The sequence below is a fragment of the Hemicordylus capensis genome, chromosome 1 (assembly GCF_027244095.1).
Source record: "Hemicordylus capensis ecotype Gifberg chromosome 1, rHemCap1.1.pri, whole genome shotgun sequence".
Lineage (NCBI taxonomy): Eukaryota > Metazoa > Chordata > Lepidosauria > Squamata > Cordylidae > Hemicordylus > Hemicordylus capensis.
In genome coordinates this window covers 409,485,238-409,509,242 of record NC_069657.1, presented here as the reverse complement: position 1 = coordinate 409,509,242, position 24,005 = coordinate 409,485,238, and the positions used below count along the sequence as shown (strand labels likewise).

Below are 24,005 nucleotides of genomic sequence, written 5' to 3'. Positions count from 1 at the left end.
AACTTGGCCTTTAAGGCTTCTCGGTGGTGAATCCACTGCTGTCATAATCGAGTCCATACACCTTGCTGCTGGTCATCCTCTTCTTCTCTTTCCTTCAACTTTCCCCAGCATTATGGACTTCTCAAGGGAACTGGGTCTTCGCATAATGTGTCCGAAGTATGATACTTTGAGCCCGGTCATTTGTGCCTCAAGTGAAAATTCTGGATTGATCTGATCTATGAGCCATTTGTTTGTTTTCCTGGCTGTCCATGGCATTCTCAAAAGTCTTATCCAGCACCAAAGTTCAGAAGCATCAATGCTTTTTCTATCTTGCTTCTTCAAAGTCCAGCTTTCGCATCCATAGAGTGTCACAGGGAAAACCATTGTCCGAACGATTCTAATCTTTGTAAGTGTAGACACATCACGGCATCTAAATATCCTTTCCAAGGCCTTCATTGCTACCCTACCAAGTGCGAGTCTGTGGCGTATTTCTTGACTGCTGGGTCCTTTACTGTTGATGGTTGATCCTAAAAGGCAGAAGTTATACACCACTTCAATGTCTTCATTGTCAATTCTGAGCCTGGTTGCTGTACGCACTGTCATTAGTTTAGTCCTCTTTATATTTAATTGTAGTCCCATTTTTTCACTGTGCTCCTTGACTTTCATTTTTAGAGCTTGCAGATCATCCACATTCTAAGCTATCAGAGTGGTGTCCTCAGCATAGCGCAAGTTATTGATGTTTCTTCCTCCAACTTTAAAACCACGTTCATCTTCTTCCAATCCAGCTTCTCTCAGTATATGTTCAGCATATAAACGGAATAAAGAGGGAGAAAGTACACAGGCTTGTCTTACTCCTTTGCCAATCTGGAACCAATTTGTTTCACCATGTTCTGTCTGGACTATGGCTTCCTGTCCTGTATATAAGTTTCTCATGAGAACAATGAGATGTTCCAGGACGCCCATTTTCCTAAGGTTATTCCACAATTTGACATGGTCAAAGCAATCAAATGCTTTTCTGTAGTCAATAAAGCACATATTGACTTCTTTCTGGTATTCTTTGGCTTTCTCAATTACCCAGCATGCATCAGCAATGATGTCTCTTGTTCCTCTGCCTTTTCTGAATCCAGCTTGAATGTCCAGCATTTACCTTTCCACATAGGGCTCTAATCTGCGTTGGATGATCCTGCGCATTATTTTGCTAGCATGTGAAATTAAGGATATTGTGTGATGGTTTGAGCAATCTGTTAAGTCTCCTTTCTTAGGTATGGGTATGTATACTCATCTCTTCCAATCTGTTGGCCACTGTGTCCTTCTCCAATGCAGAAATTATATAATATTGCATGCCTATCAAGATGCACCAATTCTAATGGTCAATTTTTTTCATCACTGAAAAAATAAAAGCTATTATTCATAGGTACCGTTTGCCATGCTGTGGACCCTTAGCCATGTCTTAGCCACAAAGATGTATATGATTTTATTTATTCTATTTTTATTTATTGGAATATTTCTATCCTGCCTCAAAAATAGGCAACACCACAACACAATAAAATGATTTTTAAAAGCTTTAAAGCAGAATAAAACCTACAAATAAAACTAGTTTCAAGTCAGCAGAAGACACCAAATGCATGCCAACTGTCTTCAAATTACTTAAGTTTCACTTGTAATTCTATCAAACAACTTTTTCTAGTGGAGTTCAAGCATATTTAGATTTCAGCACTTTAACATGCAGCCTACATTGAGGGAAATAAGTATTTGATCCCCCGCTGATTTTGTCCGTTTGCCCTCTGACACAGAAATGACCAGGCTATAATTGGAATGGTAGGTTTATTGTAGCTGTGAGAGACAGAACAACAACAAACAAACCCTCAAAAGCCCAGTGCCCAAAAGTCAGCGATGGATTTGCATTGTAGTGAGGGAAATAAGTATTCGATCCCCTATCAACCAGCAAGATTTCAGGCTCCCAGGTGTCTTTTCACTATATGCAGGTAACGAGCTGAGATGAGGAACACCCTCTGTAAGGGAGTGCTCCTAATCCCAGCTTGTTACAGTACCTGTATAAAAGACACCTGTCCATAGAAGCAAGCAATCACTCAGCTTCCAAACTCACCACCATGCCCAAGACCAAAGAGCTGTCGAAGGATGTCAGGGACAAGGTTGTAGATCTGCACAAGGCTGGACTGGGCTACAAGACTATCGCCAAGCAGCTTGGTGAGAAGGTGACTACAGTTGGCACGATAACTCGCAAATGGAAGAAACACAAAATAACTGTCAATCTCCCTCGGTCTGGGGCTCCATGCAAGATCTCACCTCGTGGAGTTGCAATGATCATGAGAACGGTGACAAAGCAGCCCAGAACTATACGGGGGGAACTTGTCAATGATCTCAGGGCAGCTGGAACCATAGTCACCAAGAAAACAATTGGTAACACACTATGCTGTGAAGGACAGAAATCTTGCAGTGCCCACGAGGTCCCCCTGCTCAAGGCAGCACATGTACAGGCCCGTCTGCAGTTTGCCAATGCACATCTGAATGATCCAGAGGAGAACTGGGCGAAAGTGTTGTGGTCAGATGAGACCAAAATTGAGCTCTTTGGCATCAACTCAACTCGCCGTGTGTGGAGGAGGAGGAATGCTGCCTATGAGCCCAAGAACACCATCCCCACCGTCAAACATGGAGGTGGACACATTATGCTTTGGGGGTGTTTTTCTGCTAAGGGGACAGGACACCTTCACCGCATCGAAGGGACGATGGACGGGACCATGTACCGTCAGATCTTGGGTGAGCACCTCCTTCCCTCAGCCAGGGCATTGAGAATGGGTCATGGATGGGTATTCCAGCATGACAATGACCCAAAACACACAGCCAAGGCAACAAAGGAGTGGCTCAAGAAGAAGCACTTGAAGGTCCTGGAGTGGCCCAGCCAGTCTCCAGACCTTAATCCCATAGAAAATCTGTGGAGGGAGCTGAAGGTTCGGGTTGCCAAACATCAGCCTCGAAACCTTTCTGACTTGGAGAGGATCTGCAAAGAGGAGTGGGACAACATCCCTCCTGGGTTGTGTGCAAACCTGGTGGCCAACTACAAGAAACGTCTGACCTCTGTGATTGCCAACAAGGGTTTTGCCACCAAGTACTAAGACATCTTTTGTGAAGGGATGAAATACTTATTTCCCTCACTACAATGCAAATCCATCGCTGACATTTGGGCACTGGGCTTTTGAGGGTTTGTTTGTTGTTATTCTGTCTCTCACAGCTACAATAAACCTACCATTCCAATTATAGCCTGGTCATTTCTGTGTCAGAGGGCAAACGGACAAAATCAGCAGGGGATCAAATACTTATTTCCCTCACTGTACAACGGACATTTTTTCCTGGTGGAAAAATTCAACAAGAATTATTAGAAAAACACTACTGCACTGTGTTCCAGTGTCAGGCATGGTGCTTGTCTCATCGCCACCCCTTTGGAGTTTTGGATTTGAGTGAGAACTGACTGAAGGGCTACATCATTAAGTCTTCAGAAGAGACTGTTTCCTTAACATTTAATGTACTGACAAACTGAAGTTGGAACTGCATACTAGTCCTAGACTTTGTACTGACAGCAGATTGTAAGAGAAGTATGTAATTCCAGAGTGAGCTGAAAGACTCTTTAACATGTCAACAAAGAACAGAAGGCACAACCTTCTATGTTGGTAGTATTGCGATTACAACAGTGCACCGTAGGTTAAGGACTTTTCTTCCACCTCCTGGGAACTGAAACAAAACATCCCTTCTTGAATTACACCTGATTGATACAGTACAGCTCTCAATAGTGCTCCTTTATTGAAAGGTGAGCAAAATGTAGTGCTAAAATGAGAAAGATGCAATACATAAATATTTCTCAGACACTGGCATAGGAATTCCAGGACTGATCCTACAGCTTTTCCTAACCTAAATCTTTTTAGGTGGTGGTATGTTTTCATGTGTCTTTAGGCGGCAGCAGCAGAACTCATAAAGTGTGTCTTCCCCCAAATGGTGGCATAACTCCTCCTAAGAAAATGTTAGATCATTTTCTCAAATATCATATATTAAATCTCCACCTAAAAATTGAAGAGGACTATACCCAAAACACCAAAGCTGGTATTTAACATCAAAGGAAGTTTATTAAAAGGCAGACTAGTATTGCCCTGTGATCTTCCAAACATAAATGGATAATTTAATTATGAGGTGGCATAGCTGTTTCACTTTCCCTTTCTTTTATAACTTGGGTTCTATCATGTATTAACATGCAACTTTTTAGAAGATGGAGCTAATGAGGGGGTGGAAAGATGAGATATGATACTGCCCAATGCATGTTATCCCTTCATCTTTCTCCACTCCATAATCTAAACCATGCCCTGCACTAGAAAACTAGAACACAGCGAATTAGAGCTTTAAGGGTCACACCACTGAATTTCATTATGGAATTCCCTGCAGGCAACCATCCCAGGCAAATACTTTTGTCTCTTATTCACAACTGCCTAGAAGATATCCACATTTCTCTGAGCAGCTTGTTCCATCATCCAATTGTTCAAGCTGGGGAAGCGTTTTAAATATTTAGACAACTTTATTCATTAGTTTAAGCAAAGTCTGTCAGACTCATCATGTCCTGCACAAGTAACCAGTCTGTCATGTATTAGGGCTTATCAAGTGTTGGTAACCTTCTTTTATTTATTGCACACAAGTTTTACAAGCTCACAGAACCAATTTAATATAAGTGTAAAAAGCAGCTAGCAAAGCTGAAAGCTTTAGCAGTTTAGTAGTTTTGAAGTTACATGATCCAATTAATTTTAATCAAACAATAAAAAGCAGCTTTGACTTAAGGGACACACGATTACCTTGCTTCAAACAGGAACCAGAACATTCCAATTCCCTCTCTTTAGTACATGGACAATAATCAAGCAAGAACATGAGTTGATGCTGAAGATCCTAATAATATCTGAGCACCTTTGAGAAGCTGACAGTAAACATTAATTGCTGCTCAGGAATATATTTAAGTTTGCATGCACATTCTCAGTGGTTACTATTTTAATCTTTCCCTGTGTCATTCATGAGTTGGATCTGATATACTGACTCTACAGCAAGGACTTTTAAATAGGTAGAGAATACACTCAGGATAGCATAAGGATTAAGAAGCAACACACAATGAGCACCTCCAGCTATCATGACATCCTTAGGGGCCACACTCTGAGCCATTCCTTGACTGACTGCTGCAAGCCTATTATAGACCAGCTCCTATATAAAAATGTATGCTGTATCCCATATTTTCCACAAATTGTAGCAGAGAGGCCTGCTATACACACACACAATCAATAAATCACACAAATTAAGAGAAGCATTAGTTAGAATCAGAAGGCAAACCAAATAAACACATACCCCACCAGCAACAGTAGAAAAACAAGCAAAAATGAGCCATTATGTGTGAGGAGGACAGAGTTGCGCTGTGAGCACATCTGCCCCGATGTCACTAAATGACATGCCGACATCATCTTCAGCACGTCCTTTATTTGGGGGGGGAGGGGGGGAGATCCAAATCATCCCTCTATACGTGCTGCAGAATGCTGTTTATTTGAACTGGCCCAATATCCAGCAGCAAGCAACCCTCACTCCAGCCAAACAGCCCTGCAAAAGAGCCAGGTCTTCAAAAGGAGAGCAGGATGGAGACTAACTAGACATTCAACAGGAGTATTCCACATTATTGAGGCCATCATGGAGAAGATTCCCTCCTGGTAGATTCCCATCTCACAATAACAGGCAATGGCATTCAGAAGTATAGCCTCTGATAACAAACAGAGCAAAGAGGTACATAAAAGGAAAAGGAGTCCTTAAGCTACAAGAAACACCTCTCCAAGTTATTTAGGTTTCTTTCTCTAGTAATCTAGCCTCTGCCTCCTTTCCACAGGTCAGTTCACTTCCCAAGGCTATTCCTCTGGACTGTCAATTTACATATGGCTTTATCCAAAAGAGACCCTAGCATGAGCAGAAGGCACTTGTACACTAATGTGTGCGGGCGCACACAGACAGCCCACAACCCATGCATACACACATACACTCACCCACCCACCCCTGCCTTTTAGAAGCAGCTTTTCGGGGGCACAGCAAGCTGCAGAGGTGACAGAAAAGCATCATGTTAGAATTCTGCTTGTAGTTAAGATACAATCCGTAACCTAAAATACCACCAGCATTCTTTGCTTGTCTCACTGGAAACTGGGTTAAGTGTATGGATATGTCTATATCTGAGGAATAAAGACAAATTATTCCTGTTTACATAAACCTATCTTTAAAAATCCTAAAGCATACAGTAGCACTGGATCTAGAATAATAAAATGAATATGCAGAGAAAACTAATATTTTCCACCAAGTAACATTGTTGCATGGCAACAGGAATCTACTGCAGCACAGTGGAAACCTTTTTCAATTTACCAAATTACAGTTCTATCTTTCTGAAACTCAATCAGTAAGAGACACCAGTTTTCGTAGTTATCACTTTAAGCCCAAGTCTTGATAAAGGCTACAGTTTGGCCAAGCAGCAGATTACGCATTGCCAGAATTTCCTATTCAGCCTGCTCTTTGACCCCAAACTACCTTTTCAGTAACTTCAGAAACTGTGTGCAATCTATCTGAAGCCAAGTCTTGAAGGCAGATGGTTGTAAGGAATAACTATCTCCACCCAAGTCAGAATAAGTCTCTGAGATAAAATTTCAAGAAATGTCTGCTGCTATAAAAAAAACTGGAATTTGGGGGTGAAAACTAGAAATATATGCAATACTTATGTTATCAGACCCAAATATACTTTACTACTTTAAGAACATGCAACTCATCACATATAATCTAGTGCATAAACATACAGCACATTTAAATGTAATTTAAAAGTATAAATGCCTTAGTTTTTATTCAAACAATTACAAATGTGCCCATCATTAGAGATATTCAGCTGTACCAGTTACCTAAGCATCATTAATTTTTTGCCAGCTGGGAGAAACAGAAAAAAGTATAACACAACACAGACATCGTAACAAAAGACAGTTTTTGGCAATTGAAATGTGAAGGTTCTATGTGAGCCATAGACTCAGTTTGCAGGCAATAAGTGTATGCAGCCAAGTTATGCATAAACCGTTTTCCCCTTGTGATCCTTTTTCCTTCATTGTACTTCAAGTTGTGTGGCTGTGAAGTGTTTGTGTGTGTGCGTGCGCAAACACTATAATTCACACACAGTAGAGGAGGAAGCAAAACAGCAAGGTCCCTCTATTGGTCTGAGGAGGACCAACTGTCACCTGGCCCCTTCCCTCCGAGAAGAATCACATCCTCCACAGCCATTACTTTAAGCAGTGACGCCCCTCCATCATTCCGAAAAGAACCACTTGCATTCTAGAGCCTCTCCTCTGAGAACCTTTTTTTTCCATTTTAAAGGTGGGGGAAAGTGTTACGAATTCCTTGGGAACAGGATTCTTAATTTTTTAAAATGCTGTAACCCACTCGGTCTATGGGAATGAGCAGGATATAAAAACTAACTATCTGCATACCCTCAAACACAAGTCCTGCCACATTCGTTCAGTGTGCATGTGATTCCAATTTTAGTCAATACATTTTTGAAAAATAAAAATTAAGACTGCAGACTATGTCTGGAAAGTTGATAGCAGATGATAGACCTTGCTAATTACAGCCAGCTATTTTTAAACTTAAGAAAAAAAAATTAATATCTGTTTCAAAATACATCTTATAAAATTTGTTTAGATACCTTTAACAAGAAACTAAAGGTCAAATAAAACAGCCACCCTGAAGAAACCATTTATTCACAAGCTCTGGAAAATAATGGACAAAAGCAGCTTTTGACAGTTTTGTTAACCATCTCAAAGTTACTAGACTTTGCTTAAATACTGATCTATACACATTCCTGCTAAGTGGACAAAGAGACATTTTAAAGCAGTGGCTTTCTTTATATTTAGTCATACTGGAACAGGTGTTACTCAAGATATCCTGGGGGCTTCAGAGATTAAAACCAGTATCAACTGCACCAGAGCACACTAACAGAAGAGCTCACATAGATTTAATATGTTCACTGGCCAGCACCACCTAACTGAGCTTCTATGTTCTGGATCACCAGAAATTTCTGAATGGTCTTCAGAGCCAATGTATGCAAAGTGCATTAAAGTACCTTATTCAGGAAGTAACTATGTGTGATGTTGCCCAGCTCAATCTATTTTTTTGTTGGGACCTCTGAAATATCTATGAGATAACACTGTCATGAAGAGATGCTCACCACACATAATTTCCAAAGTATTAATTTCTTTGATAAGAGAAAGTCCTGTCTGACTCAAAAGAGATCAGACTGCTTCATGATATATTACCAACACGGTTAAGAAGTAATCAGAGTGATTTGTATAGTGCCTAAAAGTTGTAACAGCCATCAGTGCTCCCAGTCCTAATTCAAGACATTCCAAACCAATTTAACACTGACAGCCTCCAGTTTCAAAATCTAGTAAAGCCCAACAGAAACATATGAGCCAGTGCACCTATACCAACATAATACACAAAATATCCACTATTTTCCCTAAAAAGAACTAACAATTGTGTCGATATGAATTCCCTTGGAGCCAATTCAGCTATAAAGCCAAACTGCGGGGAGGCATACCTGAGATTAAGCACTGAAGCTGAGAATCGCTCCACATACGATCCAATGGCCCACCTCCAAAAATAATGACTAAAAAGGTTTCATTACCTCCACATGCTACCTAGAGTTGCCCCTCCCTCTTCCTAGTCCTCCCATGTTCAATCCCAGCACTTGTGGCGCTGCCTGCATTGCCAGACTGTGGGCATGGTATCATTGTGTCACCCACACAGCAGGGGCGTAAGTTTTATTGGGCAAGAGGAGACAAATGTCTCTAGGCCCACAGGGCCTGGAGGGCCCCAGCCAGTCCCTTCTGCCTTGCCTGCTGGCCCCCTCTCTTGCTAGCCCTCCTGCTCTGGCCAGGAGAGTGAAGCAGCCTGCAAGCTGCTGCAGTCCCTTCAGTCTCCGCCTCTCAGCTGTTTGGCAGGTGGGCGGGGCTTCCAGGGAGGCCTCCATGCAGGCCTCGCTGAAGCCTGAACTCGAGTGCTGGCAGGCAGGCAGCATGGAAGGAAGGAGGCAGGTAGGGTAGCCAGCACTGGCTGCCCTTGCCCACCACAGCTCTGCCCAGCTTCTGACTCCTCAGGTTTAGTAATGGAGGTAGGATGTGATTTCCTTTTTGTGGTTCTTCCCCCCGCGTTTGGATATTTAGGGATTGCTTTCCATAGAACTTTAATATAAGGTGGGGGGGGGGGGATAGGGCAGATTGAAATGACTCTGAATATTTAATTCAGAGATTTGGGAATTTGCTGGTTTTAAATGTGTGTTTTTTAAACTATTTTTTAAAAAGTAGTTCTACCCCAATATGAAAGAATCTGCCCTTTGCCTTCATTAAAAAACAACCCCATTTCAGCCCCAGCCTTTAGATCACCTGGAATGACCGGGCATAGGGCTTTGGTTTTGAGCAGAGAGATGTGGGAGGAATATGTATATTTAAATTGAAGTGGATTTGGACAAATTGTTAGTTTTAAATATTTTTAAATTAAAAAACCATTTTAAAAGTCCTATAAGTGGCTTGTTTTGTGACAAAAATTACAAAGTCCTTTAGGTTTCAGTGAAATGTACTTCCAGCTAAATGTGGTTAGATTTGCTGCCTGAGGCTACAATTCTCTACACACTTACCTGGAAGCAAAATGCACTGTATTTCTAGGATTTATGAGAAAACATACATAGGATCACATTGCATGGTTGAAAGTTGCCTTTGTTATCAAGCAGTGAGGGGCCCATTTTAAAATCTCGTCTCCAGGTGTGGTCCAACCTTACCACACAGCAATCATTAGCTATGATGTGAGTGAGGGGATGCTCATCGCACTCATAACTTATCATCCAACAGCCATCTTTGGCAAAGCAAAGACAGATTAACTGTTTTCTTTCCTCTCAACCATCACATGGATCCACTCTCAGGCTGAAACTGTTTCTCCCAAGTATGAAGCTAGAAACCATGTATGAAACCTGGCCAACCACCCCACAAAATAATGGCTAAAAAATAGAACCCAGATAAATATGAAAAAAATGACAGGTTGCTTACCTGTAACTTTGCTTCTTCCAGTAGCTATCTCTGCCCTTACATGAACAGGCTTTGTGCCTCCGCAGAGACCACGTAAGAGTTTCTCCAAGCTGAACATTTATCCCAAGTTTTGGCAGTAGCCCTGCCCCTCCAGTGAAATGCACATGGCTTTCCTCCTTCGGACCCTGAGTATGTCAACCTAGAGAACCAGAGAGGGGAGGATGGGTGGGTGGATGTGTAAGAGCACAGATGACCACTAGAAGAACCAAAGTTACAAGTAAGCAACCAGTCATTCTTCAACATGGTCTCTGTGTTCTACACAAATGGGCGCATAGCAACCTGCACCCCACCCATGCATATCTTACCTGGAGGCAGAAGCTCATGCAAGGAGCGACTGAAGAATGGCTGTGCCAAAGGAAGCATCCCTGCAGGAACACACATCTAGAGTGTAGTGTCACATGAAGGAGATGCCCATATCGCAGCTTGACAGATAACATCCAACGGGACCTCCCTATCAAAGGTGGTGAAAGTTGCCACAGCTCTGATGGAGAGGGCTTTAATGCAATTAGGCATATCCTTCTTGGCCACCTGGTAGCAAAGCTTGATGGTTTTTACAACGCAACAGGACATAGTTTTAGGAAAGGCCTGTTTGCCTCTGCTCAGGCCCACATGTGAGAAAAAAGATGACTGCAATAGTCACCACTCTGACATACAATGTACATAAGATGCTAGTGCCCTGAGGACATCTAGAGAACATAGTTGATGTTGGGCATCAGCCAGGTTCAGGAAGAACACGGGTAATGCAAGTGGTTGGGAGCAGTGGAAGGAAGAAACGAATATGGGAAGCAAGGAGACATCCGGGCGGAGGGCAACCTTGTCCCTGTGAAAAATGAGGTAAAGTGAGTCTACTTGGAGCACCCTGAATTCACTGACTAAGACCACCACTTTGCAGGATAGTAGGTCTGAGGAGGTAGTTGTCACAGGTTCAAATGAGGGTCCCATGAGGCAGGAAAGAACCAGTGCAAGGTCCCAGTCTGGGGCCATGATGGGATCATCTGGGTATAGGTGAATGAGGCATTTTAGGAAATGTTTTATAGTGGCATCTCTGAACCACCAAGGGGTGTTAGGGGGAGAGTTCACCACAATGGCAGCAAGATGGACCCTGAGGAGGACAACTTAAATCTAGATTTCTTAAAGAGCAATAGGTAGGCGCAGACATCTATCCTGGACAAGTTTTTGTTGTTTTTGCAATCACTTGGAGCAACTCACAACAATGTTGATCTGTTGCCAGACGAAGAAAGAACGAAGGAGGGAAGCCATGCACATGTGCATATCACTAGAGGGGCAGGGTTACTGCCAAAACTCAGGAGATAACTTCAGCTTGGAGATACTCTGATGTGGTTTCTGTGCAGGCGCAAAGCCCATCCATGTAGTCTTAATCCAATAACAGCCCTTACCATGAATGGGAATGTTTCCCCTGCCACATCCTCAAACCTCAATACTACCCAAAGATGTGGCTCCACCCCTATTACTAACGGATTGATTCTTGTTTCTGAGTTTCAACTGGATGAGCACAATCTTCCAACTGTTCAAATCAGGATGGGGGAAGGGGAGAAAGATTGGCATTTCTTGATTGACACGGGGGCTAGTCTGAATATTCTGTCAATGGCCTGGGCATCTTCACAATGCATAACTAAGTGAAGTGTCCCTCTAGTGGGCTACATTGGTGCCACACAACCCAGAGATGTCTTGGAAGAGGTTCCCATGAAAATTGGTCCTTTGTAATTATGTGTACAGACACAGGAGTTTTGGTTTCTCCAACCATGATGGAAGGCAGTGTTCCCTCTAACAGGGATTAACAGATGATGTTGACTACAACTCATAGACTCCCCAGCTGCAATAGTGTTTGCTTGTGGATTATGGGAGCTGTAGCCAGCAACAACTTGGAATCCCTGTTAAAGGGAACACTGGTGTCAGGTAATCTTATAGTAGACTTGGCCTCCAAATGTTTGTATCATAACTCAGATGGGACAGAGGTGGTGCATGTCATTCTCTCTGAAACCTGATGGCAAAGATTGAAGCCTACATTCCCAATTGCACTGGACAAAGAAGATTATGGGTTAATAAATTCCCAGATGTTTGGATAACTCATGAGGCAGGCATAGTGAAAAATTACACTGCACCCAGAATCCATGGGCCTCTACTTACTCCCTCTAAAACAGTACTCCCTTCCCATGGAGGCGAGAGAATCCATTGCAGAAATAACTGATAGCATGAAAAAGCAAGTAATTCTAATTCCAAGAATCTAACCTAATGAACTCTAACATTTGGCCTGTGGCCAAGCGGTCACAGGAATGGAGATTAGTCATTGACCTTAGAAATGTCAATAAATTTATCAGTCCATCCATGCCAATTACTTTAAATTATGAGGACATAATGGCTGCCATAAAAGATGGGACAAAATTCCAAAAATTTAGATTTGTCGAATGCTTTTCACAGTATTCCGCTAAATGAACAAGACTACATTAGATTCTATATTCAGCATTACCAAGAGTCTTTGTATTTCATGAGGACCCCCCAAGGGTAGATAGAAAGTACAAAAATCTGCCATCCAGTAAAAACCACCATATTGAACCACTTTGCCCCAAGCACAGGTTGTGCATCCATTCGTTTATGGATGATATTTTAGTGGCCACCAAATCCTTGCCGGAAATCCAATAGCACACGGAATTGGTGATGGAACTTATACAGGAGGCAGGCTTTAAAATGAACCTTAATAAAGTCCAATTGTGTAAGGAAGAGGTAAATTACTTGGGAAGGAAGGTAGGCAGGCTGATAGGCAAAGGGGTGGAGGCAATTCTGGAATTACCTATTCCAGAATCTCTGAGTGCACTCCGTAGCTTCCTTGAGGTGATGTACATTTCCAGAGACTTCATACCAAACTTCACAGCCATAGAATGAGAAAAACCACAGAAGTGCCAAAAACACAGATGCCCCTTTTAGTTATTTTATTTATTTATTTATTTATTTATTTATTTATTTAATACATTTATATACCGCCCCATACAAAATAGTCCCTGGGCAGTTCACAAGTCCCTTAGAAGCAACAGGATACCTTTTGAAGTAGAAACCGATAAAGAGTACCATGTACAAGGTAGCAGTGAAAAATGCTAATTTATCTCCGTTGATATAAGAGTTTGCATCAATTATTCAGTTAACCAATCTAGTCATTATTTCAGGAATACTGACCAATCATTATTTGATAAACAAGAGTTGAAATAAATTGGGTAAAAGCTGATTGAGGAAAAGGCTATTTAAATGGATTGCACGGTGAGTTAGGAAGAAGGAAAAAAGACCTCTTGTTCTGAGTAACAGTTGGCTTTTGAGCTGGTGTTCAAGATTGCTTTCACTTCCACCTCAAGAGAGTATCTCAGCCTAGAACCACCTAGAACCTTTAGAGTCAGGTGGCGTATCAAACAAACAAACCAACCACAAAGCTGTTGTTCCTATATTACTACTGTCAAGATTTGGGCGAGAATAAACTTTTAGATTTTAACTATCTAGTCTGTTTTCTTGCATCCCACTAGTCAATAGTAGCGAAAACATGAAAAGAACCTAGACTTCTGAATCCCTCTTACAAGACGGGAATTCCAATATATTCTCTTACAGAGACCACATCAAAGAACTTAATATGCCCTTGTTCTGGCAGGGGAAATCCAGTCTCCTACACTGCACCATGTCCAACCAGGCCTCCATCAATTGGGCAAGCCAATCACTCCCTTAGAACCCACCCACTTTAAAAAGGTGCCTCTTTGTTCAGTTAGCAGGGAATATAAAGCAAGCAGACTTGGGCTGTTTCCACCCTCCCCGTGCCCTTATGCCCATTTCTGGTTCTGTGCCTTGAAATGTGGAAAATCTAGGAATGCAGCATGCCTATTGCCACGCAGTGAAAAGAAAGGTGAGGTGATGAGTTGCTAGGCAGCAAAAGGTGGGGTGTTCGCTCCAAGGAACAGCCAGCATGAGAGATGGGCTGCCTAGAGCCGACACATTTCAGAGCTCCTCGTCTGCAGCTTCAGCATGAACCCCAGGTTACAGCAGGTGCCGAATTTGAACATGGAGTCAGTGGACCCACGGTTTCAGCAACCAAGGGTTCAAATTGGGTTTCGAGGCACTAACGGAAGCACAGTTGGGAAGAAATCCCACACTTGGTTCTTAAGAAACACTGATCTTGGTTACACTTAACTGCAGCTTGGTGTTCTGTCTCAATTCAGCCTTAGAGTTGTTTAATCATGTGAATCATGAGCTGTTGCCCATGTTATCAGGCATACCTTGAACCCATTACTCAAGATCCTTTCCAACTTAAGAAGCTGGAGACTGAACTAGGTCCCTTTCGGCATGCAACCCATGTTCCATATTGCTGAGCAATGCCTTCCTCACCAAATTAGAGTATACCCTCAATTTAGAAAAGTTCTGTATATTCACTATAGTTGGGGACATGACTGTAACTCCATGGTAAACCATCTGCTTTGCATACATAAAGTCCCAGGTATAATCCTTGGCATCTCCAGGTAGGGCCGAGAAAACCTCCTCCCTGAAACCTTGGAGAGCTGCTGTAAGTCAGTGCAGACAATACTAAGCTAGGTGGACCAATGTTTCAACTCTGCATAAGGCGGCTTCCAATGTATAGTTTTTCTGGGAGTGGGAGGGGTTGAGGGATCTCAGCAAAACAGGAAAGAGCTCTCATTATAAGATGTTCAAACGATTTTGGTAAATGGTAAGAAGTGTACATAATACTCTTTCAAAGAAGCTAAAATAACCTCCCTCGTTTGCAAAAGTTAAATCAATAATAAAAGGGCCTGCACCCACCCCCCCTCCCTCTTCAAACTGGAAGGCTGGTATTGGGGAAGGCAAATATTAATAGAAGTAGTCTTCCATGATGTTCAGGGCCATATTAATAATGCAACATTATTGAGGACAGTGGGCAATGGTTCATCTTCAGAGCCTCACTTTTTATTTTCTTCTGAAGGGTCTTCAAGGACTGTTCCACATAGTGTATTAAAGTAATTCAATTGTGATGCAATGAGGGCACAAATAACCAAGGTCAGGTATGACAGACAGGAATAGGTGCAGTTGGCACACCAGCCAAGCCTGACCAAAAGCCCAGAGCCACAGTTGTCACCTTGCCATCCAGGCTCAGTACTGGGTCCAGCAGCATTCCCAAGCTACAAACCTGGTCCTCCAAAGCAAGTGTTAGCCTGTTCTGAAGAAGCTGACATGCCATTGCTGCATTCGCAGTGGTTCCGACCAGAAGAGCCTCCATCTTGTCCAGATTTCAGCTGAAAAGTCAGCATTTCACCAGATGATTCGAAACAGTAACTCTCTCTCCAGCTGGAGATGGCACAGATGCACAAAGCTGGATATCATCTGCATAAGGATGACCCAACAACAAGCTCTTGGATAGGAACATAGGAAACTGCCATATACTGAGTCAGACCATTGGCCTATCTAGCTCAGTATTGTCTTCACAGACTGGCAGTGGCTTTTCCAAGGTTGCAGGCAGGAATCTCAATCAGCCCTATCTTGGAGAAGCCAGGGAGGGAACTTGAAACCTTCTGCTCTTCCCAGAGCGGCTTCATCCCTTGAGGGGAATATCTTGCAGTGCTCACACATCAAGTCTCCCATTCAGATGCAACCAGGGCAGACCCTGCTTAGCTATGGGGACAAGTCATGCTTGCTACCACCAGTCCAGCTCTCCTCTCCATGAATGATCACTCCCAGTGGTTCATGCAGATGTTGAACAATATGGTTAACAGAACACAGTGGATTACTGTAGGCTGAGCAGAAGTACCCCAGCACCATCTTCTGCAATTTTCCTCACAGAAATGATTGGAACCACTGTAACAATGCCCCCAGATCCATTCCTTCAAGGCAATCCAGAAAGATACCAGGCAGATGGTACAAAGAGCCAATAAGCAGCCCAGCAAAGTGAACAGGGATGCAGTCCTCCATCCAGCTCCTGATGCAGTCATCCACTAGTGAGGAAAACAGTTTGAGTTCCAAAAGCCAGGTTGAAAGCCATTCTGAAATGGGCCCAAATAATCTGTTCCATACTGGAGCTTTGTTGCCTCTTCAAGTTTTAGTACCTTGCCAAGAAGCAGCAGGTTGGAGAACAGATGATAGTTGTCAAGCAACACTGGGTCAAAGGAGGGTTTTTTCAGCAGAAAGTACACAACTATGAACACCAGGCAGTATATTACACCCTCTGCTAAAGCAGATTCACTACCCTCTGCACACACTGTGCCAACCTGCCTTCTGGCAGTGTTCATACTGGAGCAGATGTTACCTAGTTTTGCTAGTCTATTTGGATGTAAAGTTTCACAGCACTTAGCATTTAACAAACCTCAATCACCTAAGGAGGAGGGAGGACGGCGACGTTATGGATGGAAGCATATGCTTTTATGTAGAAGATTTCAGTTTAACACCCAACATCTTGCATTAAAAGTCAGTCAGATAGCTGGGCTGAAAGATAACTGTCTCAGACCTTGGAGAACCACCATCTAACGGATTAGGCCAGGGATGGGCAAACTTTGGGTCTGGAGGGCCATATACTTGGAAGAATCTGAATGGTGGGCCACCACCTTCTCCCCTTCTCCTGGGGCTGTTGCCTGGCAGCAGCAGTAACAGCCAGCTCCTCCTCCTGCTTCGCAGCAGCAGTAGCCACCACCACTACTTCCTTTTCCTGCTACTGCTGTTTAGCAGAAGTTAGTGGTAATAGAAGCTGTCGGAGGCCTCCTCTTTTCTGTCGCCACAACCTTTTGCCTGCACGGCTGCTTCAGCAGCAACCAACTATGCTGCAGCAGCACACTGCAATGCTGCCACCATGCAGGGGGTATCATTACAATGCACTGCAGCAGCCCTAGGCAGCTGCTACAGAAGCAGCCACACAGGCAAAAGGCTGTGGCGGTGGTGAGGAGGAGGGCAGTCGTGGCGCGGCAACATGGGCCGGATGGTGGCCAGGCTACTCAGGCCAGAGCAGAAGGGCCACGGGCCACACCCAGCCCTCAAGCCAATCTGCCAATCTCTGAATTAGACAGTACAGGATAGATGGATCCATGACTAACCAAGTCCAAGATAGTTTCCTATGTATCCTACTCCAATACACATCTTTGGCCAATGAATGGCAGTCCCTCTTTACTTCTGAAAAGTATGCAAATAATGTTTCCCCACAGACTAGAAAGAACACCTAGTAGAAAACAACTACTGAAAATAGTAAGCATATGCAGACATTAATACTTGACAAAAAGAATCTAAAAGATGATTTCATCACAATGGACAACGTATGGACCAAGCCGTCTAACAGGCTTACAGGTCTAAAGTTGTCAAACCAATGCAGACACTGATCATATATGTGCCTGTTCATATACCCCATTATAATTGGGATGGGGGGAGGGAGTTGACAAGAATAAGTCTTATTATTCTTATCTTGTTATTCATCATATCTCCCTCTCTCACAACACTAGAACAAGGGGTCATCCCATGAAACTGAAGGCCAGGAAATTTAGGACTGACAAAAGGAAGTACTTTTTCACCAGCATATGATCCATCTATGGAATTCTCTGCTATGGGATACAATGATGGCCACTAGCTTGGATGGCTTTAAAGGGGCTTAGACAAATTCATGGAGGACAGGTCCACTGTTCCCTCTAAGGCGTGCGCATGTGAGCGCACTCACACATTCTTGGATGTCCACTCAGTTCAGTTTAGACTCCGCTCAGGTTGAATCAGGAAGGCCCCATTGTGAATGTGGGTGTGCGTACACTGCCTTGATACTGCCACCCAGAACAAAACTCATTCCACACAGAGATGAAAAAAATTAGAGGGACCACTGGACAGGTCTATCAATGGCTACTAGTCTAGTGGCTATAGGCCACCTCCAGCCTCAGAGGCAAGATGCCTCTACAGACTCTTTATTTCTACATCTCTACATCTCTTTATTTAGCAGGGAGAGAATAACTGGCCCTATCCACCCAAAGCACAGTACCTCCAGTGACTGTTGCTGGTGTCTATCTTGTGGGAGGTTTTTTAGAATGTGAGCCCTTTGGGGACAGGGAGCCATCTTATTTATTTATTATTTCTCTGTGTAAACCGTCCTGAGCCATTTCTGGAAGGGCGGTATCGAAATCGAATAAATAATAATAATACCTTTTGCAGGGGAGAAACAGCAGGAGAGAGGGCATGCCCTCACTGCTTGCCTGTGGGCTTCTCAGAAGCATCTGGTGGGTTACTGTGTGAAACAGAATGCTGGACTACATAGGCCTTGGACCTGATCCAGCAGGGCTGTTCTGATGTTAATAAAGGAAGGTGTAATATATTACATACATGTTAACCATGTTTTATTGTCTGCAATATTTGTTCATCCAGGTTACTAAAGTGAAAAGAGCAGCCATTCATATACACAGGTCTTTGAAAACTTTGTATTCAACATAAATATGTTCTACTTATATGCAGTACCTATTCTCATTCAGAGGCCCAATTGTCAAGAGGTACTGAATATCACCAACACGAGCAGTGTTCCCTCTAACAGGGTTTCCCAGATGTTGTTGACTACAACTCCCAGAATCCCCAGCTGCAATGGTTTTTGCTTGGGGATTCTGGGAGTTGTAGTCAACAACATCTGGGAATCCTTGTTAGAGGGAACATGATATATAGCCATTATGAGAAGTGGCAACAACAACTGCTCCAAGAGAACAAAGTATCATTATTTGCATAACTAATTCAGAGCCATTGGAAAGATTAAAAGTCACTGTTTACCATGCAGGAAAACAAGGCATCTCCACAACAAAAAATACATTTAATTTAGTATTTACCAGGAAAGGAAGATCACAATACCACACTTCTGAGGCCACCTATTCATAGGACCAGAGCACAGCAATCTAGCAGGAGACTGGGAAGTACATAGCATCAATTTTCTTCCACTTGTTCAGGATCATGAGCAAAAAAGAAGGGAGAGGAGAAGAGAGAATGCTCTTTTCTCCCACATGTCTGCTCTCCCCCACCCCATCTTACCACAGCAGATCAATTAGAAGAAACTGAGAATCCCCATGCCCCCTTTTTCTTGGTGCCTTGCAGCTCTAATACAGAGCAACTGGGAATAACTACTTCTATACTGAACAGAACACAGGACTGGGGATTCCATTACAGGCAATCTGTGCTCCGATGAATTAATCACACTGATTTAAGACATGCATACATTCATGTGAAGACAAACAGAACTAATCAGGGTAGTAAAGTGCTCATAGTTTAGAGTTTGTGATCCTGACAGATAGTAGTAGTCACAATCCTTATCACCATCCATTATGAACGCCAGGTCATAAAAAATGTTTATATTACACATACACAAAACTGCTAATAATAAAATGCCCTTATACAAAATGATGGTGCGGCCACACCTGGAGTACTGTGTACAATTCTGGTCACCACATCTAAAAAAGGGCATTGTAGAACTGGAAAAGGTGCAGAAGAGGACAACCAAGATGATCAGGGGCCTAGAGCACCTTTCTTATGAGGCAAGGCCTCATAAAGCAACACCTAGGACTTTTTAGTTTGGAAAAAAGATGACTGCAGGTCTATAAAATTATTTTTAATTATTATTATTATTATTATTATTATGCATTTATATCCCGCTCTTCCTCCAAGGAGCCCAGAGCAGTGTACTACATACTTGAGTTTCTCCTCACAACAACCCTGTGAAGTAGGTTAGGCTGAGAGAGAAGTGACTGGCCCAGAGTCACCCAGCTAGCATCATGGCTGAATGGGGATTTGAACTCGGGTCTCCTCGGTCCTAGTCCAGCACTCTAACCTCTACACCACATCTTGCATGGTGTGGAGAAAGTGGACAGAGAGAAATTCTTCTCCCTCTCACATAACACTAGAACCAGGGGTCATCCCATGAAATTGATTGCCAGGAAATCTAGGACCAGCGGACAGAAGTATTTTTTCACACAAAGCATAATCAACTTGTGGAATTCTCTGCCACAAGATGTAGTGACAGCCAACAACCTGGGTGGCTTTAAGAGAGGCTTGGATAACTTCATGGAGAAGAGGTCTATCAAGGGCTACTAGTTAGAGAGCTATACACCACCTCCAGCCTCAAAGGCAGGATGCCTCCCAAAGGGGAGTAACAGCAGGAGAAAGGGCATGTCCTCAACTCCTGCCTGTAGGCTTCCAGTGGCATCTGGTGGGCTACTGTGCAAAACAGGATGTTGAACTAGATGGGCCTTGGGCCTGATCCAGCAGCGCTGTTCTTATGTTCTTACACAGCTATAACCTGGATGTAAGTCATAGGGTATTAGAGTAGTGTCTAGACTAAGGAAAAACTCATAAGAATAAGCTAGCAAACAGATCACTGAACAGCTGGAAATTTGTGCTATATATACACTTCTAAATAGTAGAAAATTTGCTTCCTTCTCCTAAAACTTAAATTTTACCTGACAAAATAATTAAAATGTGCTCTGCTTTACACTGGGATGGCTTCTATCAACACATAATTTTTTAGCTATCTTTTTTGTTTTTCATTACACAGATTAAAAACTTTTATATTTATAATAAATTCTAAAGAATTTACATCCTATTCTTAAGAGCCACTTAAAAGTCGAAGGCTTAAGAAAACAAGTTGCAGAGAGTTGTCTCAAAAGAAGTCAGTACAATAGAGCAGTGACAGCTAAACCTGCAATGTGAGATGACTGGCCTAAAAAAACCAAGCCTCCTGCCCCCCCAATCAAAGGTACAATTGTATTTATATACCAATTTTCAACCCAAAAATTGGGTTGAAATTTACATAGTAAATGAAATTAAAAGATGGTTCCTTGTCCCAAAGGGGCTCACAATCTTTAAAAAGTTACAAGAGAGACACAAGCAGATAACCACTGGAGAGACATGGTACGTGGTCTCCCCTTACTAAATATAAGAGAATCACCACTGTGAAAGGTGTCTTTTTGCCCAGCATAAGAGGAGACTATGCCAATGTGATAATTTGCAAAGTTATAGTTGCCTGCTTACTTCAATGAGCTAATATAAGTTGAAATGTGTGGTAGCCTGTCAACACCAGCACTGAACACATGTTAGTACATTATTTTGCCATGTGTTTAGTTCATTAAACACATGCCCTACAATTAATGGGAGGCCCCTTTAAAGGGGTTGCAGTGTGTCTGTAGAAGGAAACATGCACAAACAATACAAGCGCGTGAAAACCATTTTTGTTTCATTTGGGTATAGACATATAGTATTAGAATGCAAATGTGAGATTTCAGATGCACTTGAGTACTTTTTGATGAATGATGAAATCCTAAACAGATTAAAAAAAATTTTAATGAGACCACACACCACTCAGTTCCATTTCAGTTAGGACAAGCATATGTGACAGTGCCAGATTATTCTAGGAAAAACAATGAGGGTTGGGATTAAATTACTCGTCCCTCCAATACTTGCCATAGTCTATGAAAATGTAACCAGTTTCCTCAAAGTGACAGACAGAAGATTCAGGAAATATACAAAGAGAGAAAACATATAGTTAATGACACTACAAAGCCACAGATTTACAAACACACGTCATGAAAAGTAACTGAAGACGTGCGGTAGAGAATGCTTTCCCAGCTACTTCAGGATGAAGCTTTCAAGATTGACTAACCTACCACTGGAAAACATTCTTCTGAAAAAGTTTAGTAGAGAAAGTACTTCTATACATAGTAAAGTCAAGTTACTTGCCATTGCCACACTAAAAGAACTTGTGGACTATATAATGATAATTTTTTTGTATTACATTCTGAAGAGCTTGGCAATTGTTGCTCACTAATCTTTAAAAACAAAGGAAATTCAAATATTATGGCAAGTATGTGAAAGAAGGGGCAATTTAGTCAGAATCCCCCCTCATTTAACCAAGAAGGATAGGATTCCTTAAAGCCCAATGAAAAGCATTCATTCAGGCTACCAAACCCGATTCTAAGTGTTGCGTCAAAGCAGAGAGAATGGTTACAAGCTGTGATTTTTTAAAATTATTTTGAAATTAAAAGTACCCTTCCTTCAAGGACTAATCATAGAGGGGAGGATGCCTATTTCAGTACCGACATCAAAACAAGAAAACCCTTTAAAAACCATAAATACATATCCGTAGTTGCTGGGGTGTTGAGTGTGTGATTTTCCTATTTATCGATTACACAAAGAAAAACCCAGCAGGGGCTGCTGCAATGCAACACGACGATTTCAGAAAGAGAGAGAGAAACGCTTTTTCACTTCTCCGCCTTGAATTCTGAAGCTGGGGCGAATACTTAGGCGATTCCATGTCTTGTTTTCAAACGCGAATAAAAGGACCCTGAAAATAGCCTGGCCCTCCCGATCCTTTTCGCTCCTCCTCCTATAGTATCCCCCCAAAACGGTTACTTCCAACCCTTTAAGACAAAGTGATCCCTCTCCTTCCCCTTCTGCGCACCCCCTGAAATCGTTTTCCCCTCCCCTTGTTTGCAACAAAAGCTCTGCACGCCAGATGAGCCATTATTATCCCTATGGACACACCATCAGCGCAATCCCTTTTCTTTTCCCCTGCCGGCAGGGGAGGAGGAAAAAAAAAACTTCCCCCACTTTTTAGAGAAAGAAACAACCAGAGAGAAAGAGAAATGGGGGTGGTGGAGGACACCCCACTAAAATGCCGCGTGAATGCAATGCAAAATACCAAGGGGAGTGGTGGGGGGGGTGAGAGAAAGAACATGCGTGCCGAGGCGGGGGGGGAGAAGGACCCCCCCCCTCCGCCTTTCGCTGCTGCAGCTCCTTCCCTCCAAATCGAGACACTTCCCAGCTCCCGTCTGCAGCGGCTTCCCTACAGAGGACCCCCTCGGGGCTTCCCTCCTCCTTCTGAAGGGCCCCTTCTCCACCTACCCACACGGTCCCCCCTGCCTCCATTTCCACCCGTTCCGATGCAAGCCCCCCCCCATACATGCATATACACGCTCTCACCTTGGGCAAGCTCCCCCCTACTAACGCCCCCCCCGTGGATTCCCTTCTTCAGAGGAAGAATGGGGAGAGAAAGAGCCCCCTTAGGCCGCCGGGACCCCCTCACCTCATATTGCTGCCCAAGGGACGGGGGGGGCGTTCTCCCCCCCGCTCCGCGCTGTTCTCTCCGCAGGAGCCGGCCGGGTTCTCAATAGGCGACGAGGAAAGAGGAGGGGGGTGTCCCCTCAGGCGCCAGCCAGTCCCCTGCCACGGCAACCCTCCGGCTGATTCGCCCCGCCTGCCTGCGTCCTCCGACTTGGCTGCTTGGCCCAGCCCGACCACAGCGGGGAGTCCAAGGAGGGAGGTGCGGGGAACACAGGGGGAGGGAGGAACAGAACGAACCAACCAGTCCGCGCGGGGGGGGGGGAGAGGAGAACGAGGAAAGGTGGAAGAGTTGGGAGCGCGGAGAGCGACGCGCCAGCGACTCGCTCGAGACACCGGCTTGCCGAGGCGAGGGAGGGGGCCCGGGGGCCGTGGTAGCTGCAGCAGCAGCAGCACGCAGGGGGGACGCCAAGGGGGAGGGGCGGAGGAGGCCGCGCCCACCAACTGGTCTGCATTCCATGCGGGTTTTAACGGGGGTGGGGGAGCGATGTGGGCTCCGCCAACTGTGGAGGAAGCCCCCACGGTGACTACATGCTCTGTGGGGACCCCTACTGGCCGCTCGGGTGGGTTCCCTCGCACACCTAAGTGTTTGCTTTGCTCAGTATATGACTAACTGTCCGTTCCACCACCATCATCACTGCTTTTGTGCACGGTGGTGGTTGGTTCTGCAGTCCACAGCCCACAGGAGCCGGAGGAACCACTCCGGCGTAAGCTGTTTGAGAATCTTTGATCGCTTAGCTCATGGCATGTATCGCTGCC

General features: G+C 43.7%; 1 protein-coding gene across 1 annotated transcript in view; it reads right to left on the bottom strand.

Moving 5' to 3' along the window:
* Window positions 1-23,588, bottom strand: part of ENAH (ENAH actin regulator) — a 159,849-nt gene extending 136,261 nt beyond the window's left edge. Inside the window, exon 1 of the mRNA XM_053307795.1 lies at window positions 23,212-23,588. Within this exon, the coding sequence (XP_053163770.1) occupies window positions 23,212-23,216 (5 nt within the window). The 5' untranslated portion in view covers window positions 23,217-23,588. The remainder of the gene's footprint in view (window positions 1-23,211) is intronic.
* Between the last annotated feature and the right edge of the window lie 417 nt (window positions 23,589-24,005).